Source organism: Falco punctatus, assembly GCF_963210335.1.
Source record: "Falco punctatus genome assembly, chromosome: 15".
In the NCBI taxonomy this organism is placed as follows: Eukaryota; Metazoa; Chordata; class Aves; order Falconiformes; family Falconidae; genus Falco; species Falco punctatus.
In genome coordinates this window covers 11,692,009-11,708,845 of record NC_137595.1, presented here as the reverse complement: position 1 = coordinate 11,708,845, position 16,837 = coordinate 11,692,009, and the positions used below count along the sequence as shown (strand labels likewise).

At 51.8% G+C, this 16,837-nt stretch overlaps 1 protein-coding gene across 5 annotated transcripts in view; it reads left to right on the top strand.

Moving 5' to 3' along the window:
* Window positions 1–16,687, top strand: part of FRMPD3 (FERM and PDZ domain containing 3) — a 74,637-nt gene extending 57,950 nt beyond the window's left edge. For 4 of the 5 annotated variants that reach the window (XM_080365476.1, XM_080365478.1, XM_080365477.1 and 1 more), the window contains 2 exons: window positions 173–991; window positions 1,799–16,687. In XM_080365476.1, coding sequence (XP_080221602.1) covers window positions 173–991; window positions 1,799–4,665 — 3,686 coding nt within the window. In that variant the 3' untranslated portion in view covers window positions 4,666–16,687. The remainder of the gene's footprint in view (window positions 1–172; window positions 992–1,798) is intronic. The other variant, XR_013923798.1, reaches the window with a different exon arrangement.
* Window positions 16,688–16,837: the final 150 nt, after the last annotated feature.

Sequence of the window (16,837 nt, the reverse complement as noted above, 5' to 3'; positions counted from 1 at the left end):
GTGGCCTGGCTGTGCTGCAGGGAACATGCATGTCCCACTGCAGTCCAGCACACCGAGCGCTGGAGGACAGAGAGCACACGGATGCGTTGCCAGGGTGAGCAGGAGCTTCCCCATGCTGTTTTTCCTTCTCCTGGGTGCTGCTGCTAACGTGCCTGCTGTGGTTTTGGTTTAGATTACATCAACGCACACAATCTCCACCGGCCTGCCACAGCGGGACACACGGGAAAGAAAGAGAGCGGGTTGGTGGGTGGCTCTGCCACCAGCACCGGAGCAGCTGGAACTCCAGCTGCCAGGGCTTCGGACTCGGAGCTCATCAGCTTTTGCTATCTGCACATGCGAGAGCAGAGGAAGGAAAGAGAGAGCAGGACGGATATCAATGAAAACCTGATTTTTTTTGAAGAAACTCGTCCCAGGACCAAATCTGACCCCACTTCCAAAAGCTCTGGCCAAGGCTACAACGGGGCAGGTAACGAGTATGACCCAAATGGCCTTGACCAAGACAGGCACACAAGCAGGGCCAGGGCACACACCATAGACACCCACCTGCGGGGCGACACCTCGCACTTTTGCGAGTCCTGCCAAGCCAAAATCAAGAGCCGTCTGGCCTCATCCAAGGGGGGCAAGACCAGCAGTGCCCGGGACAATATGGTGGACTTGATGTCACTTCCCCCTCCTGGGAGTGATGAGGAAGAAGATGAGACAACATCTCTGCTCCCCGCCATCGCTGCGCCTCCTCCTGGCTTCCGAGACAACAGCTCAGATGAGGATGATCCCAAGCGCCGGGCAGCTGCCCAGAGCCAGGAGCAGGGCCGGCATCTGTGTGGCATCCTCTACGACAAGATCCCTGTCACGCTGATAGACAACGTGCAACCGCGGACGGTCCGAGACCATGCACAAGAGCTGGACGATGCCCTGGTGTCCACCCTGCAGGCACTGGAAGCCCTGGCTGCTTCAGAGGATTGCCCGCATCCCCCACCACAGCAGACAGCAGGTATTTCAGTGGCTGTGACTTTCTTTTTTCCCTGTAGCCTTTCTTTCCTATGGTACATCCTTCCCTTTGGTCTCCTCCTCCCATCCTGTATGTGGTTGTGGAGCAGCTTCTAGTAAAAACTAAATTGTGGCAACAGGCTCTAACAGGAGCAGCCAAGCTGCTGCTCAGATTTCCAAGAAGCTGAGGTGGGAATCTTCTCCTTGACAGTGACTGAAGGAGTCTTATGGTTATCCCGTATCTGCCATGGTCCACATGCCACAATGTTGGGGTGAGGCACTAACAAACCAGTACTGTGAGCATGAGTTCCTCCCTGCTGTGACCGCACTCAGCTGGTACCTTTGGCCCTCAGTCTTCACAGGTTCCCACCCAGGTTTTGCAGTATGTGAGCCCTTCACAGAGCAAACCTGCTGTCAGATGGGTGTTATCTGGGACCAGCCTTCTGGCAGCATAGTCCTCTGCCCACCTTGGGTGCCCTACTCGGTATGGCAGAGTAGCTGTTGCCCTATTTTCCTTCTTGTGCCAGACAAGTCCCTGTAGCTCAGCTATCACTAACACTGGAAAGCTTCCCAGGACCTTTTCCTGGGCCAAGAGCTCTTGCCAAATTGAGCTAGCAAGCCAGCTTGGTGCTGACAAGTGATATCTCTTAAAAGCATTAACTCTTTAGTTGTGAGAAATCACTAGAATTTCTCTGATGGGATGCTGCATCCTGCCTTCCAGGGACCCTCCTGCCGCATGGAGTTCCCCCCTCCTGTGTGTAGCAGTGTGGTGTGAGTGTTGTCGTGGGGTTTTCTTTGTGTCCCTCCTCAGGTCTTATTGTCCTGGCTGCCATCACTCCTGAGTCATCCTTGGATTCAGGCCATGAAACCAACTCTTCAGAGCTAACCGACGTCTCGGAGATGGTCTCTGCTATGAAGCAGCATCAGAACGCCGCCTACTTCCTTGCTCAACACATCAACAAAGAAAACCTCCTGGCCAGAAAAGACTTGCCTTTCCGAATCCAGAGCTGTGCTGCCCAGGCTGTTCTCACTTCACCCTACCCCCTCAGCCACCAAGAGCCGAGCCCTTCATTGAAGCCAGCTTTCTCTCACCAAAGCCCCAACCTTAGCAACTGCAAGAGCCAACAGGAGCAGGAGCATGCTGAGCGGAGTTACAGCTTGGCTGTCCAGCCGGTGCTGACCCCCCAGGTTAATGAGCAGGACAGGGGGGCTCCAGTGCCAGGGTCTGAATGCAAAGGTGCAGGCCATACAAAAGCTGGCTTTGAGGCTTCTCTGCATGCCACAGCAGCCCCAAGCAGGGAGCAGGCACAGGATCTGCAAGAGAAGGTGCCCAAAGAAGTCCAGCCAAGCTCCAGGCTCATCCTGGATCAGAAGGGTGGTGCACCTCCAGCGGTCATTTCAGCTGCTCTGCAGCAAGTGGCAAACGCAAAAGGCTCAGCTCCCCAAGTGGTAGCAGCCTTGAAAGAAGACAAGAACATGAATGGTACCAGCAGCTGTGCCTCAGCCAGCAGCAAGCCTTTGAAACATAAAGGAGGTCCACAAACTGCAGAGACATTGTGCAGCTGTCAGCAGCAGCAGCAGCAACTCTCTCCACAGCAGCACTGTGAAGTTTCTCCAAGTCCTAAAGAAGCTCATGGCAATAAGGCTGAAGCTTTCCACCTGACCTCAGCAGGTGAGGAAATGATGCCTGGTAAAACTTTTGCCTCTAAAAGCTACCAGCAAAAAGTGACTAGAGATGCTCCAGGAAAAGCTGCAAGTGGAGAGCCAAGTCAGAAGGCAGGTGGGGAAGCCACGAGCCTTGTCTTTCAGAAACACACAGCTCCTTCAAACCAAGGACAGAAAATGCAACAGGAAAGTTCAGCCAAAAGCTTAAAAGCTGAAAGTAGCAATCTGCACTCTCCATCACCTGGTAGCACTTTCAGGAGCACCAGTGAGGAACCCAAAGGGCCAATCCAGCTGGTGCCCAGATCTGAGAGCCTGCAGATCAGCACTGTGCCTTCCAAAAAAGTAGAAAAACTCCTGGAGGTGACCCAACAAGATGCTGATGTTCCAGCTAAACCCAAAGCTCCAAAAGCTCCCTTCAGGTTAAGGAACCTGTTCTCTGCAACATTTCCGACCCGGATGAAGAAGGAGACAGATGAGCGGCAGGCCCAGCTGCAGAAGGTGAAGCAGTATGAGCTGGAATTCCTTGAAGAGCTGCTCAAACCAAAAAGCAAAGGCGACCTCCCACCACAGGAGTATCTGCACCCTCCTGCCCCTGGGCGCTGCAGCTGCCAGCTAAGGAGCAGTCCTGTGCAAAAAGTCCCAGGAATGTCCAGAGAACAAAGGCGCAGCTGTGACTGCAAGCGGATTTGCAGGGGGGTGAGGCCACCCCCTAACCAGCTGGTGATGCCAGAACTGGAGAAGCGAGGGAGGGATATAGTTACCAATGACCAGAAGCAGGCTGAAGCCATTAGGTTGACAAGCGTGAGCAGCCCTTCCAAAGGAAAGCGGATACGATCCACAAGTTTAGAGTCCAGAGACTACCGGTCAGATCCAGAGAACAGCATGTCCTGTTTGGCAACGTGCACCTCCCGGGGGGAGTGCATGGGTGCTCCACACTACAGGAAACTCTTGCGTCGTTACAGTGTCAGTGAAATAGATAAGACTGACAGGACATCCCTGTCCTCTGACATCTACCAGAACATCTATACAACCAAGCAGAAAGGCCCCCAGAAAGAGCTTGAGCCTAGCATCCTTTGTCCTGTTCTGAAGAGCAAAATCCAGGAAGCCTCTGGAGCAGCTGACCCCTCCTATGTCCAGATAGCACAAGAGAAAAAGAACCAGAAGGGTTCAGCAGTGTTCTCTGTCCAGGAGGAGATGTATCCAAGTCCTGCTGAGCTGCGGGATGAAGACATGGAGGATGAGAAGTGCTGCTCCATCCGGTACTGCTTCTACTACAGGAAATGTGATGTTGCAGATGATGGGAGTGAGAAGGATGAGCTGTCCTATTCCATCCCCATGCAGATACTCCCAGGAATGAAGCTGGACAATCAGATGGTCCCAGTCATGAGCAGGACTCTTCAGGTCCTAGATGCAACAGCCTGCAGCAGTCCCAATGACAGCCAGACCCAGGAAATAGATTTAAGGACCTCCAGTTTTGAGGGGAGCTTGGCAAAAATCAGCACCCTTCGAGGCCATGCCTACAGCTTTCCCAATGGGTTTCTGCAAGTGCAGCTGGACACAAACGAGCTGCTGACTATCCTGAGGCAGTGTGTGGTGAGCCCCGACGTGCGGGACTGCAAGTCCTACATCTCCCAGCTGGCTGAGTACAAGCAAGAGCTCGCCCTCAAGTTCAAGGAGTTTCGGGCATCCTGCCGCCGCGTGGCAGCCGTCGACAAGAGCCCTACCCACATGCTCTCCGCCATCACGAGCAGTTTCCAGGTGCTAAGCAGCCTCATTGAGACATTTGTGAGGCTGGCGTACATCGTGCGCTCAGAGTCCCAGCGCCAAGAGCTGCTGACAAAGGTGGAGGAAGTGGTGAGGAACTACACCTTCCTGTTGAAGGCTGCAGAGGAGTCCACGGCCAGAACGCTGACCCACCAGCAGACGGTGGAGCAGCTTGCCCGCCAGTCAGCCACGGTTGCCACTGTCATGAGCACGCTCACACGCTCCCTGAAGACACTGATCAATAAGTAAGCCAGCTACGAAAACCAACAAGCCAGTGTGCAGTGTGTGCCGGGCCATGTGCTAGTGGTTCTCAAATAGCATAGGTCTGGTGAGGATGCGTGTCTACAGGCCCACATCTGCTGGGGTTTGCGGTAGCCCAGACCCTCTTTTATCTCTACAGAATGGTTGGTTGTGCTGGTGGTTTTGAAGGGTAAATTCATGCCTTGTTGCAAGCTGTGCAACCAGCTCATCAGGGATCTCAAGCAGATGCTCCGCTTGCTGTCCCATGCTGGCTTGTTGGTGACGGCATGCCAGTCTCCATGCTGGTTTGATTTTATGTGGTTCTGGGCCTCATTTGTGCAGAGACCTTTGTCACGGTGTGTGGTGTGCCAGTGAGTCAGCAGGACTGAGCTGAGATCTCCTGGCTTCACTTGGGGCATTTTGGAGCCAAACCAGTGTCTTGCCACGTAAACAGCTGTTCTGCCTCCAGGGTCTTCCTGGCCCACAAATGCAACATAATTAGCAGCAGAAGGGATTTCTGGGGTACAAGTCGCTGCTGCTATGCAAGGGCTTGGAAAGTAGTCCTAGAATGGACAGGACGCCATAATCCTGGGGCAGAGCTAGGTCGCCCTAGCAGGCTCTACTCACAGCTTAGGCACCACTGCCCTAGTCCTGAGCACAGACACTGACTGTGCAAAAGGCGAGGGCTTAATGCATGAAAGCAGGGAGGATCCAGGAACCCACAGGCCTATCAGTCTGGCCTCGGAGCCGGAGAAGGTTACTGAGCAGATCATTTTGAGTGCCATCATGCAGCACATGCAGGACAACTAGGTGATGAGGCCCAGCCAGCATGGGGTTATGAAAGGTAGATCCTGCTTGACAAACCTGATGTCTTTCTACAAGGTAACCTGCCTAGTGGATGAGGAAGAGGCTGTGGATGTTGTCTACCTAGACTTCAGTCAAGCCTTTGACACCGTCTCCCACAGCATCTCCTGGAGAAATTGCTCATGGCTTGGACAAGAGTACTCTTTGCTTAGTAAAAAGCTGGCTGGGCAGCCGAGCAGAGAGTGTGGTGGGGGATGGGGTGACATCCCGCTGGCGGGGGCACACGGGGTGTCCCCAGGGCTCAGCGCTGGGGCCGGCCCTGTTTGATATCTTTATCGATGACCTGGATGAGGGCACTGAGCGCACCCCCAGCCGGTCTGCGGAGGACACCAGGCTGGGGCAGTGCTGCCCTGCTGGGGGGCAGGAGGCCCTGCAGGGGGTCTGGGCAGGCCGGGCGAGGGGCCCAGGCCGGTTGTGTGAGGTTCAACCCGGCTCCGTGCCGGGCCCTGCCCGTGGGGCACAACAGCCCCAGGCAGCGCTGCAGGCTGGGGCAGGGGGCTGGGAAGGTGCCCGGCGGGAAAGGGGCTGGGGGGGCTGGCTGGGCCGGCTGGGCAGGAGCCAGCCCTGTGCCCGGGTGGCCACGGGGGCCAGCAGCAGCCTGGCTGGTGTCAGGAACAGTGTGGCCAGCAGGGCCAGGGCAGTGCCCGTCCCCCTGTGCTGGGCCCTGGTGAGGCCGCCCCTCGAATCCTGTGTTCAGCTTTGGGCCCCTCACTGCCAGGGGGACGTGGAGGGGCTGGAGCGTGTCCAGAGCCGGGCAGGGGCTGGGGAAGGGGCTGGGGCACGAGGCTGATGGGGGGCGGCTGAGGGGACTGGGGGGGCTGGTCTGGAGAGGAGGAGGCTCAGGGAGGATCTTATTGTTCTCTACAGCTACCTGAAAAGAAGTACTTCTCCCAGATAACAAGTGATAGGAAAAGAGGAAACAGCCACAAGTTGCACCAGGGGAGGTTTAGATTGGATATTAGGAAAAATTTCTTCACCAAAAGGGTGTCAAGCATTGGAACAGGCTTCCCAGGGAAGTGGCTGAGTCACCATCCCTGGAGGTGTTTAAAAGACATGTAGATGTGGCACTTAGGGACATGGTTTAGTGGTTGACTTGGCAGTGCTGAATTAAGAGTTGGACTCAATGATCTCAAAGGTCTTTTCCAACCTCAATGATTCTTTAATTCTATGATTCTGTGTTTCCCTTCCTCTGCTTGATGCCTGTGTCCATGCTGGAGAGCCTGCAAGGAACCCAGATTGATATTTGACCATTGCAAGCCAGAAGCTGGGCTAGCAGCTGAGAGGAGACCTCTTTCAGACCTTTCTGCAGCGGTCAGGTCTGTGCCTCCAAGAGTCAGTCCAAACTCTCTCCTATTTCCTTTCACTATGCCCATTAGAGAGAAACCCCTGATCAGCATTGTCTGTGAGCCACAGCGTGCCCCTGAGCCTGGCAATCCTACTGCCATCGGCCAAAGGAGCTGCCATCCTTGCCAGGGCGCTGGGATCATTTTCCTGTCTCTACCGAACTGACTGCTGTAAGAAGCATTATTTAGTACTGTGTGATGGTTATTTATTTGGAGTTGGGGGTTTCGGATTGTTTGGTTTTTTTACTTCCAGATGAATGGTAAAATGATTCCTCATTGCTTTCCTTCACACTCTGAGGTTTCCCTCCTCCTCCCAGTCTAGCTTCTAGACCTAATGAATCAGATCGCCTTAACTGGTGCTTCACTGCAGTCACCCAGTCTCCAAAACAAAGCAAGGAGAAAAATGCAAGGTTACACATTGCATTGCCCTTACCCTGCTACCCACTGCACTTCATGAATGCATGGGGAGAGTGGGTCCTGATAGGGTCCCTGTGCCTCTCCCCATCGTACCCACCTCCAGCTGGAAAGGGAAATTGTGGCATTGGCCTCACGGTGCCAGGAGCGAGACAGGTTGTCAAACCCAGCCAGCTTGCCTCAGTGCTTGGGGATGATCACGTATGATCAATCGCTTCCCATCTCTATTATTTTTTATAAATATGCACATTCGAAATCTCTCGTTCTTCCATAGGAGTTACAGAAATGCACAATGTGCTTTTAACACACGCATCCTCTACCGAGTGCAATAACTTCCCTGGCCCATGGCTGTCCCGGACTTTGGCCGTTGTTGTCAGCAAGGCAGAGAGGATCCTGCTGTGGGGACAACCTCCTGCTTTCAAGAACCATGTAGCAAATATACAGTGGAAGAGCCAATTCAGATTTCAGTCTGTGGTGGGCGAAGCCTGTTACAATGCTGAAGGCGGACAGGGAGCCGTGTTTTTCTCTTCCCCATGAATTATCTATTATGAAACTCTAAGTTTCTTCAAGCTCCCTGTTACACCTATATCATTCCTCCATAAACCTATCAGTCTAATACAGAGGAAAATTTTTTTATTGTCTGTATATAGTATGTATAAATAAAAAATATATAAATTATATATATACACAAATTTATGTCTTGTTTTACAAACAAGAAAGATTAAATATATTAATCTTAATATCAAAACTAGCATTTGTGTCTCTTTTTAAGAACTGTCAAAAAGTGGCTATTCTTAGCTGTACAAAATGCTGTCCGTAAGCAAAACCCCTTATTTTTTCTGCTATAGAAATGCATGTATCTCTATCCTGGAAGGGCATAAGGACTCCACAACATCACTGGACTCCACAGCAATTAAGTACCAGGCTATGAAGGAAGCCATGAAGCAGCAAAACAGCACTGTTGAAATGAACTGTTTGACTTGGGTTTACTTTCTGTTAATGGCTATTTTGGCTTATTCCCCTCCGGGAGGGGAACACCTCCAGCAGCACTCACCCCTTCACTGCTGATGCTGGCGCTGCAGTCACCCTGGGGAAAGTGTGGTCCTCCTGGTGCCCACAGGACACCCTCCTGCCCCTAAAGCAGGGGAGAGCCAGGACATGCTTTAACTCCCCTCTGTTAGGAAACTCCTGCCTAATCCCTTTTCCATAAGCCAAGCTCAGCACTGCTGACCAGCTCCAGTGCATGCTTTCAGCCAAGTTGCTGCCCCTGCCTGGTATCTGCTCTTCTGCCTGGGAAGAGGTGACAGTGTGCGACCTGCCATCAGTGGCCTGATGGTTCTGCTGCCCTGTGGGACTGCTCAGGTGTGTCTGCAGAGGAAAGCCCAGCAAAAGCGTAATGCCAGACGGAGGAGAAATCTGAGCAAAGCAAACAGTTTCCTAGCTACAGATGGCTTTTCTCTCTGGGGACACGTTTTTCTTGGCACAATGAACTCTCTATTTATCAGGAAGGCATTGATGTGTGCCCTCTATGTGCCCCAAAGCCTACAGGAACTATAAAAGCCAAGTCTGATAAAGATCCAACACAAAAAAACCTTAGCAACTGGGTCATTCTCTGTATGGGGATTGAAGGTGTTGTCTAAAGCAAAGGCGGCAGCAGTCAAGACTCACACGCGTTCTCTGTGCCTCCAGGTCGTTATTTTAATCTGCATCACACCGTTTCGCATGCTGAACTAACTAATGATGACACTGAATGGGACAAAGCACACCTATTTATAAAGCTGGGTATGGATCAAAAAAAAAAAATGGAAAAACCGAGAGGTTTTCTAAAAACCCCCAGAGCCTGAAAATACTATTGACAGTAGCCAGTTCAATCAGCATTTCAGAGTCGATGGTTAGTACCATCTAGTGGACAATCGGCACCCCATCAGAAAGAAATTGTTTCTTCACAGCACACTGTTATCTGTACAGCGGTGGCAATATGTGCTCCAGGATCAGTCAAATGTCCCTTTGTGAAGTGAGGAGCTATACTGGTACAAGCCTGAGAAGGATGGAGAAACCCTGCCTCTACTGTTGTACTTTTCTTTTAGGCGCTGTCCCTGCCGCCTCACTCTGTTGGGCACTTCTAAGTACTCCTAAAGGAAATAATTCAGGTAAAATGTTAATGGTTTTGAATCCTAGATTTTTCAAAAAACTCCATCTCAGTTACACAGCACAGGGAATTAAAAGTAATTTTTTCCCCCAATCTAGTTCCCATTTCATTGTCCATCTAATTTATCTTCCTGCAGACTGCTTTGTTCTCAGCATCAGCATTTCTTCAGTTTGAAGCCACCGTCCCCCAGCAAGTTAAAGCAAAGCATATGGTTCTCAGAAAAGGGCAACACTGTTTTGCAGGTGTGTGTGCATAAAGATAAATCAATTTTTCTCCATCCCCTCCCGTCAGAGCAATCTGCCTGAGTGTGGCAGGTTGTGTTCGCCTGCCATTTAGCACCCCCTCAGAGCAGCATCGGCAGTAACTGCCCTTCTCACACGGCCTTTGCCCTGAGTTTTTGGCTGTAGCGTTACAGCTGGTGCAGATATCCTCCAGGGCCTTCAAAGCCCCCATGAGCATTGCTCAGCCACAACATGCATTCATGACGGTCTGATGTCATTGCACTCCCCTAGTCTGCTCCCTTCCTTAATCTTCTCTAAATTATGTCCACTCTCAAGGAGTCCTCACCAGGGCTCTATCAGTGACAATGGATAGAAAAGGAAGACAAACTGGGCTATTGCTGGTCCCTCTGCTATACATGAGAAAAACAGAAGACTTGGCTTTCAGGAGTTAAAGCATCAAAACCAGGAGCTGGAAAATGAGCAGACCTCAAGCAGTAGTCCCAAGATAGGTTTGGATAAAATTGCTTGTGTCTCTGTGGACTTTGCTGGTCATTGTCAGCTGGAGACAACCAGGCACCATGATTTAAAGCACTTTGAACTCTAATCCCCACGGCGTAGTGGCTGCATTCTCCTGTCGGGATTTCCATCCTCTCCAAGGTCCTGGCAACACTACACAGGAATCACAGCAGCCCCAGATACAACAGCAGGGCAAGCTGAATAGCTGGGACCCACTGCTGCTTTCATCATGCCCAAGGGAGCTGACAGTCAAATAGAAATGAGTAATGTCTAAATTTTATCCTCATTTAAAGCACAACGTCTGGTTTCCTGCGTAAAACATCCTAACAAATTCCACGCATAGGCAGACACAGTGGAGCTGGCCGGGATACCCATGGCTCTAAATGGACACAGGAGAAATCTGCCAGGGAAGACAGGTATTTCAATTTATTTACATCACCCAACCTTATTTAGTGTCTGTGAAAACAGTCCATACACATGATAGGAAGCTTTCCCAAAAGTTTTTTGTGTCAGGCTATGTGATTCCATGTCAAGGTATGGGCAGATGAGGACCCTATCCATGCCTTATTCCACAGCAGTGACTGCACAGCCTTCCAGCCGAGCTGAGACCGTGCCCCTTGCAGTGTCACCCAGACACAGAGTGAACAGGGAGGGCGTTTTCTGCAGCTGGATTATAAAGTGATTAAAAAGCAAACACACTGTGTCCAAAGTGGCAGAAATCCCAGTGCTGTTCCTCTGAGGTTTGCGGCACATGCCAAGGGCTGGGGAGAGAGACAAAAGGGCTGGGGACATGCACCGGCTCTTTGCACACGGTCCAGGGCACTTCATAACGCTCCACTAAATCCCACTTTTGAAAAGTACCTTGGAAATACTCCTGAATCTGATGAATATGCACCTCTTGCTACAGCAACAGGACTCCAGCCTCATACTTTTAACTGGGCTCCTTACAGAGGCATAGCAAAAAGTGCTGAGTAGAAAGATCAGAAACACAAAGAGACTGGTCAGGATCCTTTAAGAGATTTTTATCCCTAAGTCTCTATTGTTTCTACTGGAAACTTTTTAAAATACCGTTTATTTCCCAAAGTTTTCTCCTTTTCCTGACAAATGGTGTGCTTTTCCCTGGTGGATGCCATGCCCTGCCCTCCTCTGACGCCTCCTCTCCTCAGCCTCAGTTCCTGCCTCACCCACCGCCCCACAGTCTCACCCTCCTCCCGCCTTTTCTTCTGGCCGCGGCCGCCCCAGCCAATCACTGGTCAAACGTCCAGACGACGACCAATCGCAGGCCTACGCCTGCCCTACGCCTCACGCCCCGGAGTTCGGGCCGCCAAGCCACGCCCGCTGCCCTCTCGCACCACTGCCGGGTCGCACGCGGGCGGCGGGAAGGGGTAAGATGGCGGAGTAGGCGCGGCGTGGCCTGGCCTGTGCTCACTGTGCTGCATCCCCGCGCGGCAGCACGCAGGAGGAGGGCACCGCCGCCGCCACCACCGCCATGCCCAACAGTGAGATCTTCAGCGGGAGCTCGCCTCAGGGTCTGGGCCTGGAGCTGGGCAAGGTTGTCAGGAAGAAGTTCAGCAACCAGAAGACGTAGTGAGGCGAGGCTGTGCTGCAGCTCCCTGCACGGCAGCTTACAGCAGTCCCAATGACAGCCAGACCCAGGAAATAGATTTAAGGACCTCCAGTTTTGAGGGGAGCTTGGCAAAAATCAGCACCCTTCGAGGCCATGCCTACAGCTTTCCCAATGGGTTTCTGCAAGTGCAGCTGGACACAAACGAGCTGCTGACTATCCTGAGGCAGTGTGTGGTGAGCCCCGACGTGCGGGACTGCAAGTCCTACATCTCCCAGCTGGCTGAGTACAAGCAAGAGCTCGCCCTCAAGTTCAAGGAGTTTCGGGCATCCTGCCGCCGCGTGGCAGCCGTCGACAAGAGCCCTACCCACATGCTCTCCGCCATCACGAGCAGTTTCCAGGTGCTAAGCAGCCTCATTGAGACATTTGTGAGGCTGGCGTACATCGTGCGCTCATAGAGTCCCAATGCCAAGAGCTGCCACCTCCTCTTTGGCCTCCTCCCGCTTTTTCACCCCAAACTTCTCAACCTCTACATCCCTTTTCAGTCTTCCACCACTTTTTGGCCTCACACCTCTCTGACTTCCCACTCCCTTTTGCTGTCGCAGCCCTTGGAGGCTTCCTACACCTTTTTGGCATCCATATTTCTTAGAGCCTTCGCTTTCCTATTCATCCACCCACCCCTTCTTTGCCTGTTTTTATTTCTGCCTCCCTCTTTTTGGCCTCTGCTTTTTTCTAGCTTCTACCCTTCTTTCAGCCACCAAGGGGAAGGGCAGAGCCTTGTGTTACTCAAGTGCTATTCATTAACAGAACCAGCTGTGAGGCTGTGCTATCACGAGGCAACAGAAAGAAAAAAAACAATCCTCAGCCATAGGCTTTCTGCATGAAAATATGTCCTTGATTAAGTGGCTGGTGGTAATTGAGTGGCAATTGTATGCAGGAATGTGCCAAGAGAGGGACAAGGGCTACTTGTTTTGATCGACATCACCATGAAGTTTGCTGGTATTAATGGGCTGCTTAAAACTTCCTGGAAAATATATTTTCAGGGCATGAAACACAAAAGGTATTGCTGATAAAATGCACCTCCATAGAATTGGGTAAATAAAAAGGGGCATTTCGCCATTTGTGTGCTTCCAGGTTCTCCTTAGTGGGGACAGTAATTTACTTCACAAGTCCCAAAACATGTGGGAACGCAGCAGCTCAGGCTATAAGCTTTTTCTTTCTGCTACCAAAACTGGCTTGTGCTTGTCTCCATTATAAACCACAGGGAAAACTAAATAAACCTATTTAGATTGGAAGTGGATAATTCTATTTATTATACTTTGCCTTCTGAATGAAGCAAGCCAATTAGAATTAGCACTTTAATTCTGAATAAGGGTGTCAACACAAAAGTTGAAATACTCCAATGCACTTTCACATCCTGCCTCCACTTAGGCTGTGATCGTTTCCCTAACTGTCCTTTGACAGACAACCTGACCCTCAGACCAGTGGTTTTCAACCACACAGTCTCTCCCTTCGTACCATTTAGGCCAAGAACCAGATAAATAACTCCCTCTTCAAAGCTGGTTCTCCTTGTCCCTTCTTCAAGTAATGGCAATGCAAGCGGCTAGTAGATGAGCTATGGCTGAGGATCCCTACGAGGAAGCTTTTTGGCTTTGTTTAACTAGGACTTTGGTGCATGAACAGCTTTTCCTCAGTCAAATCTCTGAGATTATCCTGTTCCAAGAGCTTTGCTAGTGATACTGATAAATCGCTAAGGTAGGTGGACTTTTGTCCTCTCAACCAAAGTGCTGTCTAACCTACAAAGATACTGTGGTAGCTGAAACACTGAAGGGCAGCAGGGACTTTTCCTAGATGGCACTCGCGGCCATTTAACGCTGCTGTGAGCTTTGCAAGGCAGCAAGATGATGCAGAGCTGGAGAAGAGACAATGAGCAACCACAGCACCCAGCCCCTGGCTTTTGGTCTTGGAGGAGAAGGTGGCGCCATCCATTTTGAAGCTTTGCAAAATCCTCCCTCCCGAGAGGCAGCTTCCCCCAGCTCACTGGGGCTCCCGAAAGCATGCTTGGCCTCTAGATCAGGATGGAGAGGAAAACCAAAAAAAGTCTTTGATTTTACACCTGAAAGCTTGCCAGTCCCTGGTTTACAGGATTAAGGATCTAATGGCATTTTTTGTCAGATTTTTCACTCCTGCAAATCCCATCTCAGTGATCCCAGGAGGAAACTGATAGACATGCTACAAAGCCGTGTGTAGGGGAAACTCAGAGTTCTTCAGAGGGGCATAATTTGCATGTTTTAGTCTACCTCCTGCTTGCCTTCAGCCTCAGGTTCCCAGTGGTGGTTCACCAATAAACTGGGAGGGGACAGGGATGCTGGGGCACAGCAGACACTCATTCTGTGTTCAAGAGCTGGGGCTGGGGGGGGGGGCAGGGGGCAGAATGGAATTTAAACCAAGACAAGCAAATGGTTTAAATCCAGAAACAAAACAAATACTTCCGGAACTGGAAAGAAGTTATCCATCTTCTAAATTCTGCAATAGCAGCAACAAACCTTTTGTAGTCTGTTTTGCAAGGAAGAGAGTCCTTGAAAGCTATTTTTAGACTGTGTAGCTTTATCACTGAAAAATATGTACAGAACAGCCATTGAAAACTTGCAATTATCCCAAACTATCATTTGAAAAAAATGCTGTGAACTGTGAAAGGCCCATATAAGAATGCCAACAAAATTGCTGGATTTTTGTAGGTGTCCTCCAGCCAAAAGTACCGGAGTCATTAGTAGAGAATGGTTACACTGATGTGGATTTACTGCAAGCTAGAAATTTGGGAGGTGTCCACATACACCATCACTTGAACCACCGGGCTGCCATCTGACAGTGAAGTTTTCTTCTGTGTTACTAAGATTTGTTAGCAAGAAATCAGAAGCAAAGCACTGTATTCTTCCTTCTCCATTCCTTGGATTTGCTGTGTATCATGGCATTTCACAAGCTGCTACACCAAAAGTTACACCCAAAAAATCAAAATTATCATATGTTGATATTCCAGTTTCCATCAGTGCTAAGTATGGCAATTAATATATATTTTAATCCAGATGAATTCCAAGTTTAATGACACCCTACAAAAGGTTACAGAAAACTTCCTCAAAAGTAGGATTTTGTAATCATTAGTTTACTGGCCTTTGGGGTCAGTGACAGCAGCGTTTTGGGCCAGTATAGTTGCAAGAGGAAATAAAAGAAAATGTGGCCAGCCTCTGTAAATTGCTGACTGTTTCTTCTGGGTCAATTCTCAAGAATTCAAAGCAATAACTTCCCAATGCCAATTTCATTGCAGAAGTTTGTTCTCTGCGAGACAGTCAAGTAAAACAAGTAGGAATTACACAACTGCATACAAATTTTGAAGAAGCTGTTTGTGGCTTTGTTTTGTGTATTTTAAAAACCTTTAAACAATGTTTATTTTTGAAAAAGCTAAATTAATCAATTGATTTAGCTTTTTAATTTAATTGTAATGTAATGACACACAACCTGAAAGTTGACAGGAGACTACAGAATTAGGAACAAAACCCTGATTATAAATGTGAAAAAACCCTCAGAAATTGAATTAGCCTGTTAAAAGTAGCACTCACATGGGCTTTAACAATGATGCAGAAGACAGGGGGAAAAGGGGTGCCTGCGATCCAGTGTATCCACTGCAATTATGATTGTTTTGATCTCAAAACGTGGCCAAAGGCTATTTCTAACAGAAAAATAAATAGCAGGAAGTATTGCTGCACATTCTGAAGAGAAGTGCAGAAAATGTTGATGATGGTGATCATGGTGTTTTTTTCTCATGGAGTTTGCAGGGAGTGCAGCGGGACTGGTTGGACAGGTGGGAGGTCAGTGCCCCTGCACATGCAGCCCGATACCATCAATACCATCGTTTTGCTTTTGAAACGAGATCAAGTCACGATTTGGCCAAAGGAAAAGAGACGGAGCACGGCATACTGCGAGGGCAAAGTAATTCTTTGTATTTTGGCAGGTAGAAGCATGCGAGACAAAAAAGCAAAAGCGAAGAAGATAAGCACTATCCTTCAAAAATTAAAAACTTGCTGGAATTTGATAGTGTCGACACACACGGTCCCACCCAGCCTTTGAAGCTAATCGCCGGGGCCTGGCCCGCTCCCGCTGCCGGTGCCCCGCCGCCCCTGGCCGCGCAGCCTCCGCCTGAGGCGCCCGGGCTCCTGCGGGAGAAGCTGCAGTTTCTCTTACTGAGGGCGCACCCCCTGTGACAACCGCTGAGGAACGCGAAATGGCGGGCGACGGGCCCGCGCTGCCGGCCGCCGCCGCGCCGGGGGTTTGCCTGGGGGAGCGGCGCGGAGCGGGGCTGCGGGTGCTGCCGCGCACCCCGAGCCGCTGGTCAGAGCGGGGCTGCGGGTGCTGCCGCCCGGTGACGGCCCGGCCCGGGACACGGCGGGGTGAGGCTGCGCAGCGCAGGGTGCAGCAGCCCGGCGAGCTGACGCGGGTGCGGTGTGACACGGCGGAGCAGCATGCCACGGGGCTCCGCATCGCGCCGCGCTGACAGCTGCTGAGCGCCGGGCAGGGCCGGCCGGAGGAGGCGGCGGACGCGGGCCCGGCGGCATGCTGAGGTAACCCCCGCCCCGCCGCGCCGCGCCGCGGGCTGGGGGGCCGCCGGGGGCCGCGGGCACAGCGCCCTGCGCCAGGAGCCGGGCCGCTTCCCCTCCCCTGCCCCGCCGGGCCTCCCCTCAGCGCGGGCGGCCATCATGGCCGCGGGGGGGAGGGGGCTGCCAATCATGCCACCAACGAACCCCGTCCAGACCCCCCCGCCAGGCCACGTGGGGCAGGGCCTTCGGCCAGCTGCGGCCGCGGCCGACCCGGCCAATCGCAGGCCAAACGGCCAGGCGACGACCAATCGCAGGCCTCCTCCCGCCGTACAACCCGCCTCCCTCCCGCCTTCCTCCCGGGGCGGCCGTTCGGGCCGCCGAGCCGCGCCCGCCGCCCTTTCGCGCCACTGCGGGGGCGGGCGGGCCCTGCCCGTCCCCGCCAGAGGACCAATGGGGAGCGCGCCGGGGCGTGGCCGCGGGGGCGGGAGCCTATAAAGGGCGCGCGCGGGCGGCGGGAAGGG